Raw genomic sequence first — 21855 nt, 5'->3', positions numbered from 1 at the left:
TCGCCGTCGCCGCCGCCGCCGCCAAGGCCGTCGCCTCCCCGAGCCCGCGCCGTCCTCGTCGCCGGCCTCCCCGAGCCCGCGCCGTCCTCGTCGCCGGCCTCCCCGAGCCCGCGCCCCGCCCGAGCCCGCGCCCCGTCCCGCCCCCGCGCGCGCCGCCCCGAGCCCCTACCCCGTCCCGCCCCCGCGCGCCGGTGCCCTCGCCGCCCCACCGTCGCCATCGTCATCTAGCCGCCCCCGCTGTAAGCCGCCGCACCGTACCGGCTCTATTTTTTTCATTTTTATTAGTTTAATTTTTTTGTTCAATGTATATGTGTATGTATGTGGCTATGTGTATGTAGATGTTCAAAATGTATAAAAAAATTGTTTAGAGCATGTTTTTGTTCATATATGTATTTTTTTCATATGTGTATTAATGTTTTCATATATGCAAAAGATAGATTTTTAGAAAAGTTAGGTTTTTTCTTCTGTTCATAGATTTTTTTGGTGATATTAATTATTGTAGAATATGCAAATGTTTGTATATTCATATGAACAATGCATTGGGCAAAACCTTTGTTTTTTTTTCGAAATTTTCTATTTGAACATTTTTTTAAAACAAGCAATACTAAAAGAATGAGAGGAAAAAGGAAAATAAGAAGAGGAAGAAAGGAGAAGAAAAGGAGAGGAAAAAGAGGAGAAATAAATAAGAAGAGGAAAAAAGAAGAAAAAGAAGAGGAGAAGAAGAAAGGAATAGAGGAGATTCTATTTTTCTTCTTCTCCTCTATTCCTTTCTTCTTCTCCTTTTTCTTCTTCTTCTTTTTTTCTTCTTCCTTCTTCCTCTTTTCTTCCTTTTCCTTATTTTCCTTTCTCGAGGGAGAAGAAGAAAAAGAAGAGTAGTAGAAGAAGAAAGGAATAGGGGAGAAAGAAGAAACTTCAACACGAGGGGGGGGGGTACCGATACGCCCTCCCCTCAAGATAACTTCGACATGAGGGGCGGTCGATATATATACCCCCTCTCGACCGTGATAACTTATACAACGGCAGCACCCCCCTCGGCCCTCTCGCTCGACCAAAACTCTCGAGGACACCCAAACCCTAGAGAGAAAATGATGTTGGTCTCCTACCCCCTCCCGCCGCGCCCCTACTCGACAAATTAACTCTCTCGAGGCCACCCAAATTTACCAAGTTAAAAGAGTGTTGTCGTCGAGGCCACCCCAAACCCTTGAAGCGTTGTGTCGAGGCGACCCCAAACCCTAGAGAAGCAGCGTCGAGGCCACTAACATGATTCCTTATTGTGATTAGCTAGCTAGTTCTACGTTTGCCACTAATATATATATATATATATATATCCATCTGTACCATGTTTGAATAATAATTGACATGTTGTAAATATTTGCAGAAACTATGGAGCACTCCCGAGACGAAGAAACAGAAGCGATGTTGGGGACATAATCGCACAAGGAAGTGATGAAGTTGCGTCATTTCTCAACGACACCGATGGTCAGGAAGGACTGGGTGAAGAAGAGGGCTATGTTCATGATGGCTTCGGCCCATTAATGCCGGTACAAGAAGAGGACTATGTTCATGATGGCTCCGGTGACACAATGGAGGTACAAGAAGGAGACCGTGCTGACTGCTCCGGTGACCGAACCGAGTCCGGCCAGGTATATATATATTAGTTAAGCCCGTGCTGACTAGTTAATTGATGCTTCCATTGTTTTGGTATATGTACACATATTAATTACTCTCGTCTTTCTTCCTTATAATTTCTAGCCCTCCGGATCGAGCACAACTTCGGTAAGGAGACGAGGCCCGAAGAAAAAGTTGAGCTCGGATGAAAAGTTTGAGATCATAGAAATCGCGCCCGACGGCGAACCGATTGAACCCATCCGGACAAGGAAGGCATTTTCTGCTCAGTGCGGGGTTCTTGTTAGGGACAAGATCCCGATCAGCATCCAGCAATGGTATAAGCCTAAGGAGGAAGACCCTGAGGTGTCTTATGTCAATGATATGCAGAAAGAAGATCTTTGGACTGAGCTGAAGGCAAATTTCACCCTACCGCCAGAGGAGGATCCGGAGAAGCCAGTTAAAGAGCAATTAATCAAGTCTTGTGCTCTTAAGAAGATGGCAACCCTAATGAGGAGGTGGAGGAAAGAGCTGAACCAGTTTGTCGAAAAAAAAGACACCAGAATTCATCGGCAAATATGAGAAGATCAAAGATCACTGGCCCGCATTTGTGGCCCACAAGACATCGGAAAAGAGTAAGAAGATGTCGGCGACAAACAAGAAAATGCTGCGAAGAAGAAGCTTCACCATCGCACGGGGTCAGGTGGCTACCTCAAAGCCCGGCCTAAGTGGTCCAAGGCTGAGCATGATCTGCTTGAAAAAGGGATCGAACCAGAGACAATGTACTGGCCAGACCGTTGCCGGACTTGGTTCTTCGGGGCTGGCGGAACCTTGGACCCTGTAACAGGGAAGTGCCAGTGGACGGACGAGCAACTGCAAATACCAGTCAAGAACCTTCGACACTATATCGATGCAGCGCAGCGAGGGACGTTCCTTCCAAACAGGGAGAAGGACGAGCTCACAATGGCCCTTGGGAATCCTGAGCACCCTGGACGGACACGAGGCACGCCAGGCTCCATTCCGTGGAAGGTTGGTTTTCCGGACGCAGGGGGTTACAAAACCCACGAGAGGAGGAAGAAACTGGAGTAGGACCAACTGCAGGCGCTGCATGAAAGGGTAATGGGGCTAGAGGATCGAGAAAAGGAATGAGAAGCAGCAGATCGCAGCAAATGACCTGCCGAAGCTTCCCCCGAAGCTACCCCGCCATCTCAGCGGAGAAGCAGCGTGGCTTCCACCGAGCTGCTTCAGCCGGAGCATGTCTTGACGGCTCCTGCCAGCTATCCCGTGGATGGTATCACGGAGTCTCAAAATTGCCACATTATGGCGCGATGGATGAATTTGAAGGTCAAGGCGGCTATTGGCCAAGTTTATCCTAGTGGACCCGGCACAACTTATCACTGCCAGCCGATTCCAGAAGGATATGCTAAGGTGATGGTGGATGAAATAACGAAGGGATTTGAGGACCTCCCGCTTGAGCACCCTACCGAAGGGGAGACTAGGCTGGGTTCTGCTCTGAAGACTCCATGCCTATGGCGGAAGGAGCTCATCAACCTTCCGAACTGGACGCCTCCGCCTCCTCCTCCTCCTCCTCCGGCGAGTCAGGGCACTCCGCCTCCTCCACCGCCTCCTCCTCCGGCGAGTGACGATCAGGGCATGCGTGGCGGCACTCCGCCTCCTTCTCCGGCGCGTGGCGGCACTCCGCCTCCTTCTCCGCCTGCGCGGCGCTCCCGAGCAGCCAGCAGCCTCCTCCTTCTCCGCCTCGCCAGCAAGGGCGGAAGAGACCCGCCGCCGCCCCGGCTGCTCCGGCGCATCGTACTCCTTCTCCCCCGCCTCGTAAGCAAGCACGAAAGAAGACAGACGCCGCAGCCGCTCCGTCTGCTCTGACGTCTAGCAGCACAACCAGAGGCGGGAGGCAATACAAATACGGTCCATCTCTCAAGCCTCTAGAGAAGTTACCGTACGAGAGGTCCGAGGAGGAAAACGATACGATTGTGCGGACCCACATGAAGGAGTTCTTTGAAGGGGTGAAAGCAAAGAGACATCCACCTCCGGAGGAGAAGGTAGATCCGGTGAAAGCAAAGCGCACTATCGATGCCCTGAGGAAACCACCAAAGTCTCCGCCGAGAACCAACTATGAGCGCATTACTGAACAGACATATCTCCAAGCCCAGCGGTCGGGAACTACTGTCAGTGATAAAAGGTTAAAAGAACGAGCAAAGGGGAAAAAATTGCCCAGCTCGGCGAACAAGCACAGCAATCGTGCCCCCCGCTCAATGTGTCTAATGCTCCGGGGACGGTGGCCGGTTATGGCAATCTTGAAGATTACCTGCCTGACGATGCACTTCCTGATTTCATGGAGGTGGACGAACACAGATACGAGTACGGGAAGCCTCTCGTCAAAGATGAAAAATCTCTGACAACAATGATGCGAAGATTCCATAGTTGGTACATGAAAACCTGCAGAGAGTCTGAGGGGACGAACAGTTTGTATCTGAACATTAAAGAGGAGCACGACCTCGTTTCAAATGATCTGTTGTGTGTTCCATTTGATGAGTTCTTCGCGTTCTTCAATCAAAAGGCCCTCGATAAATTAATGGTCTTTTGCTACTGCCTGTAAGTACTATTTCTGTCATTAAGTCTCTATATATAGCTCGGCTCTTTCATTGCATGTATTTATAATTAATTATCCTCAATATATTATGCAGATTGAAGATCGTCGAGTGCAAAAAACAAGAAATTTATGATATTGGGTTCATTAACACAAATATCATAGATGTATTTCTGGTTGAAAAGGACGTCAAAGAGGCCGAGGACAACTTGCTACAATCGTTGATCAAAAATCAAAACAAAGATACCATACTCTTTCCTTACAACGGCAAGTGAGTGTTACTGTCGTGTGCATATTCGGTTTCCCTTATTACTCGAGCGAGGTTATAGTAATGTAATTGATGAGTTATGCATGCGTGCGCAGGTACCACTATATTCTTCTGGAGATTAAGCTTGAGCGTGGACTAGTAACCGTCTTAGACTCGAGACGGAAAGATCCCGAAACCTATGCGGACATGACTGAAATGCTCAGCAAGTAAGTTCAATCGATCATTATCGCACCATATCGGCAACTTTTTGTTCATTTCCTGATATCTCAAGTAATAATAATTATTTTCTTTGTCTTGCAGGGTTTGGAAACAGTTCACCGCAGAAGCTCCGGGACTGCCGAAGGAGCTGCGATATACATACCCGAAAGTAAGTACTACTGGCTAGCTAGTTGCGCGCATCTCCCGTTGATTCTATAGCTATACTTTCATCAATGCCATTTATAATGCTTCATTATCAGTTTGATTGACCTCTATTTCTCGTAAAGTGCTTGTGGCAGGAGGAAGGGAATGATTTCTGTGGATACTACGTGTGCGAGTTCATCCACACCGCGACTTTGAAAAACAAGCGGGGCTACTCTAAAGACAATATGAAGTGCGTAAGCAATAATATTCACAATTTCATTTTATTACACCATCATTTCTGTTGAGTTTCATTCATATATATGTATTAATTAACCCCCTTCTTCAAATTAGACGTGGCAGATGCGGAATGAACTCCTAGAACCAGATCGCATGAAAGCAATTCAAGAGGAATTGGCGGGATTCTTTCTTGACCACGTCATCAGTAAAGCCGGAGAATACCATGTGGAAATTGATTTCAAATGCTAGGGGTTTGTAATTAAGAGATCTTATACATATTGTACATGTATGTAGCCAGTAGCGTCGGATACATGATACGAAAACTTGTTGTTCGACCAATCTCTCGGAGAAGGGGAGGTCGATCGATCACTTCTCTCGGTATGCATGACGAACTTTTGTACTGAATGGTTCTCTCGGTCACTTATGTATATATAGTACGTAGCGTCGACCAAGCACGGACATAAGAGAGGACACTTCTCTCTATTAATTAGCTAGCTAACACAATATATGAAACACCTAAATTAACCCCCCAAAACCCCCAACCCCCCTCCTTTAAAAAAAAACCCCAGCCACTGGAATGCTGACGCGTGGATGCCTTTTGGTCCCGGTTGGAGCCACCAACCGGGACCAAAGGCCCCCTGAATGGGCTCGGTGCACAGGGCCATATGGAGGCACATTGGTCCCGGTTCGTGTTTGAACCGGGACTAATGGGTGGAGGTATTAGTAACGACCCATTAGTCCCGGTTCATGAACCGGGACTAAAGGCCCTTACGAACCGGGACTATTAGGTGTTTTCCTACTAGTGACTTCTATATTTTGTGCTATCTTCTGGACTCAAAAGTTTACCTTCCATAAGTGATAATTTTTCTGAGCTTGATAGTGGTCTGACAGAGGGTTTACAACCTTGCAGTCCTGCCTTTCTGACCAGATCAGTGGCATATTTAGCTTGAGAGAGATGAAGTCCATTTGAATGCTTCTTTACCTCAATCCCAAGAAAGTAGTGCAAGTCTCCAAGATCCTTTAATGCAAAATCTGCACTCAAGTCTTTTAACAGTCCTCTAATTGCTTCATCAGATGAACTGGTTACAATTATATCATCAACATAGATGAGAACAAATATGCATGTATTGGATCCGTTATAAATGAACAATGACGTGTCTGACTTAGAGGGAATAAATCTAAGTGTTTGCATCTTATGACAAAGACGTGAGTACCACGCCCTTGGAGCTTGCTTCAATCCATATAGAGCTTTATCAAGTTTGCACACATAGGAGGGAGTTTTCTTACTTTCAAACCCAGGAGGTTGTTTCATATACACTTCCTCTTCCAGAACACCATGGAGAAATGCGTTCTGTACATCAAGCAGCCTGAAACTCCATCCCCTGGAAACAACAATGGACAAAACAAGATGAATAGTGGTTGCTTTTACAATAGGACTAAACGTATCCTCATAGTCTATACCATACCGCTGTTTGAAGCCTTTTGCAACTAGTCTAGCCTTGTAGCGATCAATAGTTCCATCAGATCTCCTCTTGATCCTGAAAACCCACTTGCAATCAATCAAGTTTTTACCTTGCTGTGGAGGTACCAAGTGCCAAGTCTTGTTTTTCTTTAACGCCATGTATTCTCCATTCATTGCCTTCTTCCACTTATCATCACGAAGTGCTGCATCAAGGGTTGCTGGCTCATCTGGTTCTCCTGTGGAACAAACCAAACCATATTTGGTTACATGTTTATAATTTAAAGGTTGAATTAACCCTTGTTGAAGCCGTGTTCGTCGTGATGGAGGTGCAGCAGAATCCGTGGCCACAGAGGATCCAGAGGGCTGCATGGATAGATCAGCAACAGATCCCGAGGGGGATCCTGCCGCAGACCCAGCAGCGTTGTCGCAGCAGCTCCAGCGCGCGCAAAACCGGCCGGATCTTCCGTGGCCGCTGGCTGAGGCACCTCTTCAAGGATTGGCGCAGAAGATCTCGCGGCGGGGGCCCGCTCATCATTGCGCAATGATGATGCCGTGGCGCGGGTCGGCGCGCCAGTTGGCTGATCAGCGCCAGCGGGACCGGCTCCGGGTCCCACGTCCGCACTAACCCACACAGATTGGCGCCGCTAATACATGACGGGACGGGCATCGTACCGCGTGCCGCCTGGAGGGACTCGCATGTCGGGGGCTGGCCCGCGTGTCGGTCGTGGAGGCGCGCGCATCTGGCGGGGCGGCACACGCGCCTGCGTCTGGCGTCCCCGCTCCACCAGATTCCGAGGAGGATCTGGTCCACTAGTGCGCTGCCGATCCCAAGGTGGATCCGGTCTGCTGCTGTGCTGCCAATCCCGAGGAGGATCTATTTCCTGGCGCTTGGTCTCCTGCCACGGGACACATGAAATATGGCCCAAATTTTTCCCTGTTTTGATTATTTTCTTCACAATTGTCTCATGTTTCATCAACACAAAGCTCATGCCGCACGTCATTAGATGAGTTAGTCAGCGAATGATCATCAATATTTTGTCCCCTTGATCAAAACTAGTGAGATGAGGGGGTAGGAGGAGAATTTCTTCTCGAAGTAGTGCACCGGCGTTGGGGTGAAGATCGGCGAATGGAAACTTGGTTTCATCAAAAACGACATCACGGGAGATGTACACTCGTCCGGTGGAAACATCTAAGCACTTGACCCCTTTGTGATGAGCACTATAACCAAGGAAGATGCACTGTTTTGATTGAAACATGAGCTTTCGGTTGTTATAGGGATGAAGGTTGGGCCAACATGCACACCCAAATACACGAAGGGACTTATAGTCTAGTTTGGTGTGGAGAAGTCTTTCTACTGGAGTTTCATTGTGAATGACACGACTAGGGAGCATGTTGATGATATGAACTGCAGTTAAAAAAGCTTCATCCCAGAACTTTAGAGGCATGGAGGCACCAGCGAGAAGAGCAAGGCCAACTTCGGCAATGTGTTGATGCTTGCGTTCAGCTGACCCGTTTTGTTGGTGAGCATGAGGGCATGACACTTGATGTGAGACACCAAGTGTTTGGAAGAAGGAGTTTAACTTTTCGTATTCCCCTCCCCAGTCTGACTGGACAGTGATGATTTTGCTGTCAAATTTTCGCTCAACGAGTGCTTGAAATTTTTTGAACACTTGAAACACATCGGATCGTTTCTTTAAAAGATATATCCAAGAGAATTTGCTAAAATCATCGATGAAGCTAATGTAATAGGAATGTCTGCCAACAGAGATAGGGGCTGGACCCCAAACATCAGAAAAAATTAATTGTAATGGTTTGGTAGAGACACTGCTGGAAATAGGGTAAGGAAACTAATGACTTTTAGCTTTCTGACATGAATCACAAATTATCTCATTATGACGCTCACCAACAAACGGGAGATTATTTTTCCTAAGCAATTTTTCAACTAAAGAAAAAGATGCATGTCCTAAACGATCATGCCATCGTGTGGATGAAAGCTTGATAGAACCACAAGCATATTTATTTGGTCTTCTAAACTCCGGGATCAACGGATAGAGGCCGCCAATGCATCTACCTCGATAGAGAACTGTCCTCGTTGCTGGATCCTTGATCAAAAAGAAGTAAGGGTGAAATTCAAGAAATACATGATTATAAAGGGCAATTCTATGAACAGAAAGAAGACTCTTGTTGGCACTAGGAACATGCAAAAAATTTCTAAGATGGATATTGCGATGAGGGGTACGAAATATTGAATGACCAAAGTGACTTATACTCATACCTTCTCCACTGGCAGTGTGGATTTGATCCTTGCCATGGTACTTCTCCTTCATAGTCACTTTCTCGAGCTCGTTGGTGATGTGGTTGGTAGCACCACTGTCGACGTACCAGTTCGTGTCGACATCATATGAGCCATCAGCCGCCACAGCGACCTTTTCTTCATCTTGTGAATCGTAGTCGTCCTCCTCATACCTGTACCAGTAGTCCTTTGCTGTATGCCCGAGTTTGCCACAGATCTGGCATCGAGGACTGTCCGGACGGTTCCTGCCGCCACCACCAGCGCCGCGTCCGCGGGGGCCTCGGCCACCAGATTGAGGTGGCGTGGCGCCACGGTTGCCGCCACCACTGGACCTGCCCTTGTTGCGAGGAGAGCCACGGGAGCGAGAGCCGCCGCCCAGCCCACAAGTGGCCGCGTTCGCGGAAGATTTGAAGCCGCCGCCGCCGGCCCCCTGGAAGTGAGTCATGCGCTGATCGAAGTTGGATAACATGGCAAAAAGTTCATCAAGGGTTACCCCGGTTACGCGAGCGTCGAGGGCAGAGACCAGGGGCTGATAGTCGGCGTCGAGCCCATGGATGATGTAGGAGGCGAGTTCGTCGTCAGGGATCGCCTTGCCTGCGGTGGCCAACTCGTCGGCGTAGCCACGCATGGCTGTGAAGTAGGAGGCGACGGAGAGGTTCCCCTTCTGCGCGTTGATAGGGACATGCGTATGTTGTTGATGCGGCTGGCAGACTGGGACGAGAACATCCCAGCGAGCGTCGTCCAGAGCGTGCCCACGGTGGTGACCGTGGTCACCGTGAGCAGCACCTCACGCGGCAGGTTATTCAGCAGGTACCCCAAAACCTGCTGATCCTCCCGGACCCGGATTGGGTGGAGAGGGTTGGGCGATGATGAGACCTCCTTACCGTCCTTGGTGGTGACGAGGAGTTTTGTGACGCCCGGATAATTAAGCTACAGTAATCCTCCGTTAATGGTGCCATGTCATCACATTACTGTTGCTAATCCTCACTTGATCCAAACCACTGTTCATATTCAAACTCAAATTTAAAGTCAAAATTCAAATTTGCCAAACATGAAAACTAAAATGTTCAAAGTGTGGAGAATAATCCCTGGGTATTTGTCATGTTGGAACCAACCTCTTTTGGATTCCGAAAGTGCCCCTGGAAAATTTTTAGTGGTCCAACATCATATTAAATGACCTTTCTAATCTCTAAAAATGCTTGAACAATTCCTTTCGCCCTGAAACTTTTTAGGCAACACCACAATATTGTGCCTGAACTTTTTACTAAGTTTCACACGCGACAAAAATCATTTGATGCCTTGTTTCAATCCAAAACAGTAGCTATCTTTTTAAATAGTAAAAATAAAAGAAATACAAAAAGGAGAAAAGCCTCCCCCCCCTCAACTGGGCCGACTGGCCCAGCTGGCCACCGCGCCCCCCCTTGGGCCTCAACCTGCTGGCCACCCCAGCCAGGCCGGCCCAGCCCACCTTCTCCTTCTCCCCACCGTGCACTGCTCCTCCGTCCCGCGTTGCTACAGGGCGCCGTCGCCGCCTGACCACCTCACCAACCCCGTCGCTACAGTGATAAGGATGCCCCATCTCGACCCCCTCAGGCTCCTTCCCTCCACCTCGCCCAGATCCACTCTCCTCTCGCTCCCTCTTCCTTCGCTGCCCGCGCCCGGAGCCGCATGACCATGGCCATCCCCAACTGAAGCCGCGACCACCGACCGCCCGTGCCCCGCCGTCGAGTCCAGGAGCTCCTCCGCATCCCACTACGTTGCCTATGTCGTCTACAAGGCCGGATCAGCCCGGATCGCGCCTGCATCGACGCCACCGCGTCGTCTTCTTCCCGTCGACCCCGCCACTACCTCGTCGTCGTCCAGCTACTCCGACGCCTCCCCGACCTCGTCGTCGTGCTCCGCTGTGAGCCCCTTCGCCGCTACCCCCTGCATCCTCTCTGTTTTCTTCGCTGTAGGCCGTCGTCCCAAGCCGTCCGTCCCGCTCGTCCCCGGCCGCGACCGCAGCCCCCACCCCCTGCGCTCCAAGCCGAGGCCGCGTGCGCGCGCGTCCACGCCGGAGGCCACGCCCCCCGCCCTCCTGCTCCGGCCGGCTGCGGATGGCCATGGCCTCGTCCTCGCCGCCCTGGCTAGTGCTGCGCACTGCTGCTGCTACGAGCTGCTGCTCGTCCTGGCCGCCGGTGTCCCTATACGCCGTGCGTGCTGAGGCTGCTGCTAACTAGGCCAGGCCCCTATTAATTAGTGGGAGCTAACCCCCCTTTATCACTAACCCCCACTGACCATTGGACCCCCCTTTTAATTACTTAGGTTAATTAATCTAATTGCCAAGATATTTTAGCCAATAGACACTGACTGGTGGACCCCATCTAGTTAAATAAGCTAATAAAACTCTGTTTATAACATGTTCCTATGACACATGGGTCCCGCTGGTCCCTTTTGACCAGTCAAACTGCTGACTGGGATAACCCAGTCAATGACATGCGGGTCCCCAGGGCCCTTTGACTAGTCAACGGTCTCAATTGACTGCTGACTTGGCAGTCAACTAGACCCCACCTGCAGCCCATGGTGCAAATAGCTGGGTACACTTCTGTGTACACATAGCAATTTAGTCTTTATTTTGAATTAATAAATAATTTCAGAAAATGATTAAAACTTTAGAAAAGCATAGAAAATAATCCGTAGCTCAGATGAAAAAGTTTTCTACATGAAAGTTGCTCAGAATTTCGAGACGAATCCGAATACGTGGTCCGTTCATCTGTCACATTCCCCTATCATAGCAAACATGCAACCTTTCCCTTCCGTTTCATCTGTCCGAAAATGCCTAACTCTGGGAGAACTTCCCGGATGTTATCACCCTTCTCCGGTATTGTGTAGCATCGCGTTAGAACACGTCTAGCTCTGCCTGTTGTCCTGTTATGCTCTTGCTTGCTATGTATTTACTGTTTCTTCCCCCTCTTCTCTCCGGTAGACCCTAAGACTGCTGCTGATGCCACTATGATCGACTACGTCGACGATGACCCTCCTTCTTGTCTGAGCAACCAGGCAAGCCCCCCTTTGATCATCCCGATATCGCCCATTCTATACTCTCATGCTTGCATTAGATTTTGCTACTGTTATTGTTTGCTCCTATTCTGATGCATAGCCTGCTTTTGTACCTGCTATTGTTACCTACCTGCTTATCCTAAACTGCTTAGTATAGGTTGGTTAGTGATCCATCAGTGACCCCCAGAACTTGTCCTTATTGCCCCTGCTTCATCATCGACACCTCGATCAGCATGATCAACGACCAGAGCCCGACACCTCACATCACATCATGCCCCTTTAGTTGCTCGACTCTGCAGAGCTACCATCGAGTGTCGAGGGTGATCCCTCATAACGCACTCATGATGATCATTCTGTAGTGTAGCTATTCGGTCGTGGTCATCGAGGGTGATTTCCTCTTTCACCATTCCCGATATGGCTTTGTCGTTTAACACCTCAAGTGTGAACCTCGAGGGTGGTCCCTCTTACGTTCACCTTGATGATTACATTGAGTGGAATCCTCCGTGGGTGATTCCTCGGGTTTTCCCCTTGATGTTTGGACACACGGTTACAATGACTTTACTTGAGACCTTGGTGAAAGTCGGGCGGGCCCGGAGAGCACCCGCAAGATAATGACGTGGCATGGCCGGGCATTCTAGGCCCTTGTCGTAAGTCCACGAGACGGGGCAACGGGGTCACTTTCGATCGTGAGTCTCTGCTCGTCTCCGCAAGTTAATAATACACTATGGTTTGGGTATTTGTTCTGAGTTGGCCTTTGGCCTTTACGCACTAACCACCATGCGAGAATATATATGGGCCTCGACGTCGCAGTATCAGTCGAAGCTTTGTCAGACATCCAGTTCAGCATTGCGGCACGACCCGGTTGGCGCCCTAGTGGAGGTGGCCTGTATCGCCCTGCACGTAACGATCCGGAGTGCAACGGGCGATGGGCCCAGACCCCGGAGTGCTTAGGATGTAGACCGGCGGGGACCTCTCTGCTGAGCCTAGGTAGGGCTGCGACGTGTTGATCTTCCGAGGGCGGACATTGACCCCAGAAAGGTGTGTCCGGCCAGAGTGATCGAGCGTGTTGGGTAACATGGTGCACCCCTGCAAGAAAGTTATATATTCGAATACCGTGTCCACGATAATGTACGTTCAGACTTATATCCTGATCGTATACAACTACAAATGGATACTTGAGATATGTGGCTCCGGGATTGCTTTCTCGCGGGGAGTCGTGGAAGGATCTCTGGGCATTAATGTTACAACATGTTTGTTAAATATTAAACTGCTATTCTTTACTCTTCTACATGCTGCAAGATGCTCAGAGCTGCATGAAGATGCTAGTCTTTGATAGGCGAGGCCTTCCCCCTCTATTCTGGCATTCTGCAGTTTAGTCCACAGATACAACCTTCCATTTGATACCAATGCATACTTAGTATAGATCTAATGCTTGCGAGTACTTTGGATGAGTACTCACGGTTGCTTTGCTACCCCTTTTCCCCCTTCCTTCTTCTTTCCGGTTGATGCAACCAGATGGTGGATCCCTGGAGCCAGATGCCACCGCCGATGGATGCTACTATGTGATGACCGCCGGCGACCAGGAGTAGTTAGGAGGTCCCAGGCAGGAGGCCTTGCCTCTTCGATCGTTGTTGCTTTTGTGCTAGCCTTCTTAAGGCATCCTTGTTTAACTCATGTCTGTACTTAGATATTGTTGCTTCCGCTGACTCTTGTGTATCGAGCTATGTATTCGAGCCCTCGAGGCCCCTGACTTGTAATATAAAGTTTGTATTATTTTTATTTGTGTCTAGAGTTGTGTTGTGATATCTTCCCGTGAGTCCCTAATCTTGATCGTACACATTTGCGTGTATGATTAGTGTACGGTCGAATTTGGGGGCGTCACAAGTTTCTCCGGCTCCAGCTGGGTGCCGTCGATGTAACCGTAGACACCGGCGCCGCGCAGCTGGGGGATGACTTGCGTGCGCCATAGCACATAGTTTGTGCGGGTTAACTTCTCGGTAACTTGCCCGCTGAGGTTGGTTTGGGATGCGCCGGAGGTGGAAGACATGCCTAGGGCTAGATGGAGTTTGCAGGGAGCTTCGATGGGAAAAGGATAGCTCTGACTACCATGTGCGATTAGCTGGAAACGTCTTACCTGTTGAGGCCGACGGGTGCGTGTTAATATAGCGGGGCGCACCTCCTGTACAGCGCATACAAAGTAGTTTAAATACAGGAGATATTCAGGGAGAAGAGATAGAACTTGGGGAGAAAGAAACAACTCAACTATGTCTATCTATATCTATCCTAACATCTATCCTAACTACCTCCAGGTTCGCCTCAGGTGTATGCGCCAATATCACGTACCAACGTGCCATCATGTTTGAGACAGTTCTCCTGCGTTTGATGGTCAGACACCGGGGTTTTGAGTGATCTGTTTATTTGAAAAATTCTCAAGTGTATTTGTAGGGTTCAAAAGATTCAAACAAATTGGATCACGAGCTTGCTGGGAATACACTATGGGTCGGCAGGAAATTGTTGCAAAATATAGGAGGAAGCAATTCAGTCATGAGCTGAACAAGCAGCACAAATACTACAGTATGATCTAAAATGAGAGAAAAAAATGCAACAACACTATTTGGTCCTATTGATCATTGTATTATATTTTTTGTGTTGCTTTAAGAGTAGAACAATGAGGGGTTTCATTGAAATGAAACCACCAAGTCATGTTTGCAACACAGCCCAGAAGAAACATAAAGCCTTTTTCTTTTCTTTTTGTTCAGAGTGCAATCCCACACAGATGAGATTTATTGTGAAAACATGTGGATGCATTTAAGAAAGAATTTTATTTACCAGAGCTCGATACGCAAAAGCATTTACCAATCAGCCTCCGCACAACATCGCTGGGTTGGACACGCAAGCAAGAACAATCAAATTAATAGGCTTAAGACAGCGGGGGTTTCAGTGATTTATTTACCTTGAAATTTCAGAAGTGTATCTATAGGTTTCAAAAAATTCAAACAAATTAGATCACGGGCTTGCTGGAACACACTGTGGGTTGGCAGAAAATTTGTGCAAAATATAGGAGGAAGAAATTCAGTCACGGTCTGAACAAACAACACAAATACTACAGTATGATGATCTAAAATGAGAAAATTGCAGCAACACTATCTGGTGTTATTGATCATCATATAATTTTTTTCTTGAAATGAAACCAACAAGCCATGTTTACATCACAGTCCAGTTTGTTCAGAGTGCAATCCCACACACCTGAGATTTATTTTCAAAACCTGAAGATGCACAAAACCTGGTGTTATTGAGGAAAACAGAAATTAGCCAGAGCTCGATACACAAAAGCATTTTCCAATCAGGCTCCACACAACATCGCTGGGCCTGGGCTCGACACATTTTTTTTAGAAAAGGAGGATGACCCCCGGCCTCTGCATCTGGGAGATGCATACGGCCACTTTATTAATTATTCTTGAGGACCTTACAAAGTATTACAACAATGAGCCTGAATCCACCATCTTGGCAACACATGCCGCTACTCCTAGCCAAAATGATGAAGGGGTGCTAGCTGGGCCACTAACCAAACCACTCACCTAAGCCTGACATCAAAAAGCCGGAAACTGAAACCTATTCGGAAGCCCCAGCCGAGCCACATACCGGGTCTGGGGCACAATCCGGTCGGACGCACTCGTGTGTCGTCGCCACCATCTTCCACAGGTCCGTCTTTAGATCATATTGAGGCTTCTACCTTGTCTGGCCACTCTCCCATCGACGTCACCATGACGCCAGACAACAACCTCCTCCTGCGTGAGTCCATCTCCGCGCATCGGGCGGCGAGCCTCCACAACACCATGCCGCCGATCTTCTTCGCCATCAATGAGTGAGATGAAGTACCGCTCCACCACGGCATGTACATGGTGAGGAAGGGCGAGGTACCCATCGGAGACATGGCCGGAAGAGAAGCACCGCAACCCCGAGACATTGCCCGGAGCTGCGACGCAGCAGATCAGGCGGGCCGCCACCAGGAGCCAGACAAGCTCGCCATGCACACCCAGCATCCCCATGCCCAAGTCGGCGCCTTCAAGAAGGTGACGACGCTGTGGCACCGCCGCCGCTTAGCCACCGGGGCTAGGGTTTTCACCCGGGCGCAGGGGAAGGGGGGAGACAGGGGAGGTTTAGCCTCGGCGCCGCCACCAAGGAGGGAATGGCATCCGGGATGCCATCGACGCCGTGACCGCCACCGGCGGCCAAGGGTTTCCCCCGGCCAAGCACCCTGCCGCCACCTCCGAACGAGCCACAACATCCACAGGCGCGAGTACGCCGGAGATCCAGGCCGGCCGGAGGTCATGCATCACGAGCGGACTAGGATCACCTCCGACCTGACGCGGGGAGCCCGGGGCCTCCCCGCGCCATGACATGCGCCCACCGGGACCTCGCTGCCCGCCAGCCGAGGAGACCTGGCCTACCTCACCGACGAGCACTCCCCGCCGCCGGGGGAGCGCCGTCCGCACCAGCGAGGCCGCCGCCTCAGATCCGGACTCTCACCACCGAAAGGGAGCGGTCTCGCCCCGCCGCCACCATCCCGAGAATAGGCGCCGGCTTCGCCGGCCGTTCCTCCGGTGGCGGCGAGCTGGGGAGGAAGATGGGAAGGGTGGAGGGCGGCCGGATCTGGGTTCCCCCGTCGCCGCCAGGGAGGGCGACGCGGGGGACCTGATCGTGTTTGCGTATAGTAATCTGCACGTGACTCGACACATGGGTAAGAAAGAACAATGAAGTTAATAGGATCATCGATAGCATCATAGTACTAACACAGTTTAGCAGAAAACGTTTCAAACTACCACATAGACTAAAAATGTCACCAGTTCGTTACGAAAACAAACTTATCACCAGAAACCAAAACAGAGTCTTGGAAATAGAGTACAGGTATAGAAACAGCTGATTAAACTCAATAAGATGAAACCAAATAGAGTTGCTCCTCCTAATTTTTTGCTGCCATCTTTGAGATCAGACCTTCTCTACTCCTGTACCCAGCAAAGCCACAAGTTCAATAACTGCCTTCATACATGACTTCCAAATCCTTCTGATTTGAAATTCATGATTTAGCTCTCAAGAGCTCCCATAATTTCTCCAAAGTTACTTCATACAAAGTTTAAATAGGAAAAGCCGCATTCATATCATAGTTGGTGCAGGTGCAACAATGCAACTATATCACTCTTCTATTGCAACAATTTCAAAACAGAATTATGTAGTAACTTGAAGACTCAGTGCGCTTACCAAAGGACGATAGATTTTCGCCTGCCGTTTTCCTTATAAAAAGCTAGATAGGTTACGAAATCAGTAATATTAACAAATAGTCAGAGAAAATAGCAGACATCAGCCAGCAAGGCTATAAAGCAGGAACGAACATGAAACCAACGAAACTAGATTATCCACACGTTTCAGAAATAACAACATAAGCTAAATCACCGCACATGAGTAACCAAATCACTATATTCCAGTCTGAACTGAGGACAATGTCAGATAAGAACTTATGCCTACTTGGTAAGCATTTCACAATCTCTCCTAGTTCAACTTCGGGAAGCATTCACCCCTACACAAACAGTAGCATAAGCACCTGCAAGCCCTGGAACACTCATCAGCGACTCTTGAGCAAATCCTTGGCCTTCAGAGCATGTGAGGGCAGTGGTGGCGCCAGGATTTTGAGGCTGGGTATTCATTGGCACAAAAAAACTACTCTAAATGTACTATGAAGACACTAGTAGGACAATAGTAAATTTTTAATGCATCAAACCATACTAATTTTACATAAACATAAAGACACCAGTACCTTTTGATTGACAGAATGATGATATCCCATCTTACAATATAACTTTGCGATCGCCTTTTTGGAAGAGATTGATGACATCCTCATCCTTTACTTGATTGAAGAATTCTCTCTCAACAAATGTAACCAAACAATTGTTCAAGTAATCATCACCCATTTTGCTCCTTAGCTTATTCTTCACATAGTTCATTGAAGAGAACACCCTTTCAACACTAGCAGTAGCTACTGGCAGAATTAGTACCAACTTAAGAAGCTTGTAAACAATATAGTATTGTTCATGCTTGTTTGTCTCGACAAGCATAACTGAAAGCTCACACAGATTCTTCAAGTTTTGAAACCTTTCATCTCTACGCACATGAGTAACATACATGTTTAGTTGCCATGGAAGTCTTGCCAGTTCATCACTTGTGAAATCATTAGCATAAAAATTTGTAGCAAGCCTAACCAATTTCTCTTGATCATAAGCAGCAAATTGACGAAGTGGACAAAATGCTGCCATGCAAGAAAGTAGATCTGTGTTTACCTCATCAAATCTGCCATTCAACTCACTAATTTGTCAAATTTGCCTACTCTTTTCCAATCTTGATGAGGACTCGTCGTATTGCACCATACATACGGATGACATGGTTCACGGTTTTGAAGTGAGAGCCCCAACGTGTATCACATGGCCTTCCCAAACCCATTTCCTGATTCAGCCCCTCCCCGTTTCTACTTTTTCCAATTCCAATGCATCAATGAGTTCCTCAGCCTGAGCTATACGAAGCATTCTCATCTTTTTACAAGACATGCCAAGAGCATTTAACAACTGTGCAAGTTGTTGAAAGAACCAAGTACAATCACCACTCTCTTTAGCAACAGCAACAAGAGTTAACTGTAGTTGATGGGCAAAACAATGAACATAATAGGCAGAAGGAGACTCATCCGTAATCAGTTTTTTAGGCCATTAGCATTACCTTTCATGTTGCTAGCTCCATCATATCCTTGCCCACGAACCATTGCAAAGGTCAAATTGTACTTCATAAGCATTTGCTCAATTGCAGCTTTAAGTGTCAAAGAGGTAGTATCTTTAACATGAGAAAGACCAAGAAATCTTACAACGGCCCTTCCTTTCTTATCAACATAACGCAAGCAAACTACCAACTGTTCATTCTGATACACATCACTAGACTCATCTGCAAGTATTGCAAAGTGGGCACCATCAAGTTCTTCAATGACTAATTTTGTAGTCTCCTGTGCACAACATTTTATTAGCTCATGCTGTATATCATGGTGAGTCATCTTGCAGTTCTGTGGAGCATTTTCTAAGGTTGTACCTGAAACTAAAATTGAATCAACTAAAAACCCGAAACTCTATTTCTTAAGGTTGTACCTGAACCGCTGAACGCAGGGCACAGACACACGGAGAGGGGAGAAAGAAACTACCGCCGCCTGCTGGTCCCTGGGCTGGGCGGCGCCGCCGCGGGCGATGGGCGGCCGACGGGGCTGGGGCGGGGCGGCCGGCGGCCGGCGAGCGCCGGGGCGAGGCGGCGTCGCGGCGATGCAGTCCCCGGCCAGCGCAGCCTCCGGTCGACCCTGGCGAGCACTGGCGGCGCTGAGCGGATGAGGCCTGAGGGCGGGGCGGGGGCGGATGCCGGTGAGCGGGAGCGGGGGGGGGGGGGGGTCGCTGACGACTCGCTGTCGCTGGGCGGCTAGGGCTGGAGCAGGGGAGTGGGGATTGGGGTCGGGTTGGGGAACGACCCGAACGAGGCAACGAGCGAGAGAGAAGGGAGCGAAGCAGTGCGGTAGGCGGCTGCGTTGCTGTTGCAGCTATGTATTGATTTTTTTTTTGCACTCAATAATGGGATTCATACGAATACACATGAATACCCTCAGCGCCGCCAGTGTGTGAGGGTGGCAACAAATGGCATGAATGCCAATGTCGTGTCTGTTACTTGCCACCAAAAGGCAGCCCTTACTTGGACAATCCACAAGACGCCCCTTGTGAGATGCACTATTGTGATGGTTGATGTCAGCCTTATGATTCTGCATAGTCACTAGTTTTTGGCGACGCTCCAAATAACATATCAGACAATATAACTTGTTGCCTTTCAGCTTTGACATCTCCTCCCGGAACTGTAAGTGAAGGGATCGCTCCTTTGCCATGTCGTCCAGTTCCTTCATGTATCAGAAAAGAAGTGACAAGAAAGATTACAATAGGATTCCAGATGCATCAAATTAGCTCCAATAAAAAGTAAGGACAAGACAACCAGCATTACTGGACAAGCAAACAGGAGCAAAATTGAATTATGTGGGAGCAGGAATTGCATGCGACATAGTTTCTCTCATTCACCCACAGAAGTTCCATTGCCTAAGCAATTAATTATTGTTTTTTTTTTTAGCAAAAGAGAGGCCTTCCCTCTCCGATTTCATATAAAGAAACCCAGTTCTAGTAACAGACTCCCTTACTTGACTCGCAACATACTAAGGCTACTGATCGCAATTAACTATTGTTACCTCCCAAAGAATCCAGCAACTAAAAATTAGCAGAATCACCTATTTGCAAATGGCATAAGTGGAATTGTTGCTAAGTTGTGCAAATTAGGGTGATTATGCAACCATCATCCTAATCCGAAGCATAAAAAAGTGGGATCATCAAAACTTGCAAGAGACACAATCTCCCATTTGCAAAGTACATAAGGTGTATTTGTTGCTTAAATTCTGCAAATTAGGTGATCATGGAATCATGATCCCAATACGAATCCTAAAACAGCGGGGTCACAAGAACTCACAAAGTGATAATTATTGCAAGCATACAATTCCAGAAGAGAGGGGGGTCTCAATTACTCGAGGTACACTATCAATGCATCGAACCTGAACTGAACTAATAGCAAATGAACAGCACTTGAGAAAAAACAGCACATGACAAGCAAAAAAAAGTCCATAATTTGCACCTGAGGGATGATGGAAGAAGGGGACGCAGCAGGGCCGCTGGCCGTGGCAGCAGGTGCAGGAGACGAGGCTGGCCCGCTGGCCGTGGCAGGAGGGCTCACCCGGATTGCGGGCGGAATACGGCGGCTCGGAGGAGGAGGAGCGGGGCGAGCATGGTGCCGAAACCAGCCCCTCGGCGGACCATGGCGCGGAGCAGGTGGCGGGGCAACAGGGCCGAGGGTGGCCTGGGCATTCCCCCGCTTCCTCTTCCTGCCCACGACTAGGGTAAATCCACCGTCATCTTCCAGCTTCCCGCCGGTGGCTGGGACCGACGACGCGGGGCCCGTGGGGACGGCAGCCGCCGAGTGGAGGGTGGCGTCACTGGTGGCCCGGAGGAAGCCGTCCGGTGGGGTAGGGTCCTCGGACGAGAGCGGCGCCCCGTCGAGCACGATGGTGCTGGTGGGGGAGAGGGCGCCGCGTGTCGGCGTGAGGCCCTCGGCCTCGGCGGCGAGAGGCGCGGGAGGGAGGAGCGCCACGTCGGTGGCTGCGAGGGTGCCGAGTGGCGTCATTAGGTCCTCTGTGGCGATAGGCTCGGGGTGGATGAGGACTGCTTCGGCGGCGGCGCGGTTGCGTCGTCGGCGCCGCCGTTTCTTGGCTTCTTTGTTTCCCCCCGCCGTCACCGCCCAGAACGCTCTCTGGCGCAGGGCAGAGAACAGACGGCGCAGGAAATCGATCAGCCAAGCGCGCGTCGCGCCTCCGGGAAGCTTCATGGCGGCGGAAGGGAAGCCGGGCAGGGGGGCGCGGAGGCGGAGCTGACGCCGAAGGGGAGGGGGAAAGGCCGTTGGTTTTCCTTTTTTTTTTTCTGGAGCTGGCCGTTGGTTTCTTTGCGAGCGAGGGGATCAGAGGAGAGGAGGGGGGGGGGGGGGGGGGGGGGGGGGGGGGGGTTATAAAGTAGGGTGGAGTTCGGAATTTGTACATTTATTAAGGTGAATTTTTTTTGGGTGTCAAGACCGTATAAAGAACACTAGAAGTAAAAAATTGCATCCAGGTCCGTAGACCACCTTGCCACGTCTACAAGCACTAGGGCAAGCCGAAGAAGCGTCGCCATCATCGCCCCTCCATCACCGAAACCGGGCAAACCTTATTATAATAGACAGTCAAGAGGTCGTCGTGCTAAGGCCCAATAGGATCAGCGCGCCAAAACAGCAGCCGTCGCCGATGAAGAGAAGCGTAGACCGGAAGGATCAGACTAAAAACACACGAACACATACGAACGAAGACCGGA

The 21855-nt window shown here is 49.3% G+C and overlaps 1 protein-coding gene across 1 annotated transcript; it reads right to left on the bottom strand.

The window, feature by feature from the left end:
* Positions 1-18354: 18354 nt before the first annotated feature.
* Positions 18355-21469, bottom strand: LOC123139438 (uncharacterized). Its single transcript, XM_044559245.1, has 5 exons — positions 20594-21469; positions 19493-19817; positions 19086-19357; positions 18657-18893; positions 18355-18534 (listed from the first exon to the last, which is right to left on the bottom strand). The coding sequence occupies exons 1-5, from the start codon at positions 21338-21340 to the stop codon at positions 18355-18357; spliced, it is 1761 nt and encodes a 586-aa protein (XP_044415180.1). The 5' UTR covers positions 21341-21469.
* Between the last annotated feature and the right edge of the window lie 386 nt (positions 21470-21855).

The sequence above is a fragment of the Triticum aestivum genome, chromosome 6B (assembly GCF_018294505.1).
Source record: "Triticum aestivum cultivar Chinese Spring chromosome 6B, IWGSC CS RefSeq v2.1, whole genome shotgun sequence".
Lineage (NCBI taxonomy): Eukaryota > Viridiplantae > Streptophyta > Magnoliopsida > Poales > Poaceae > Triticum > Triticum aestivum.
The sequence above is the reverse complement of the archived record's forward strand: the minus strand, read 5'-3'. Positions and strand labels throughout refer to the sequence as shown.

Bases quoted from the DNA above. Each gene is read 5' to 3' on its own strand.
- LOC123139438 (XM_044559245.1), bottom strand. From the start codon at position 21,340: ATGAAGCTTCCCGGAGGCGCGACGCGCGCTTGGCTGATCGATTTCCTG. The intron at 19,818-20,593 runs GTGCAAATTATG...TGATACATGAAG, and splicing joins CTTCTTCCATCATCCCTCAG to GAACTGGACGACATGGCAAA. The intron at 18,894-19,085 runs GTAGTTTCTTTC...TGTTGTGCACAG, and splicing joins CCAGGGACCAGCAGGCGGCG to GAGACTACAAAATTAGTCAT.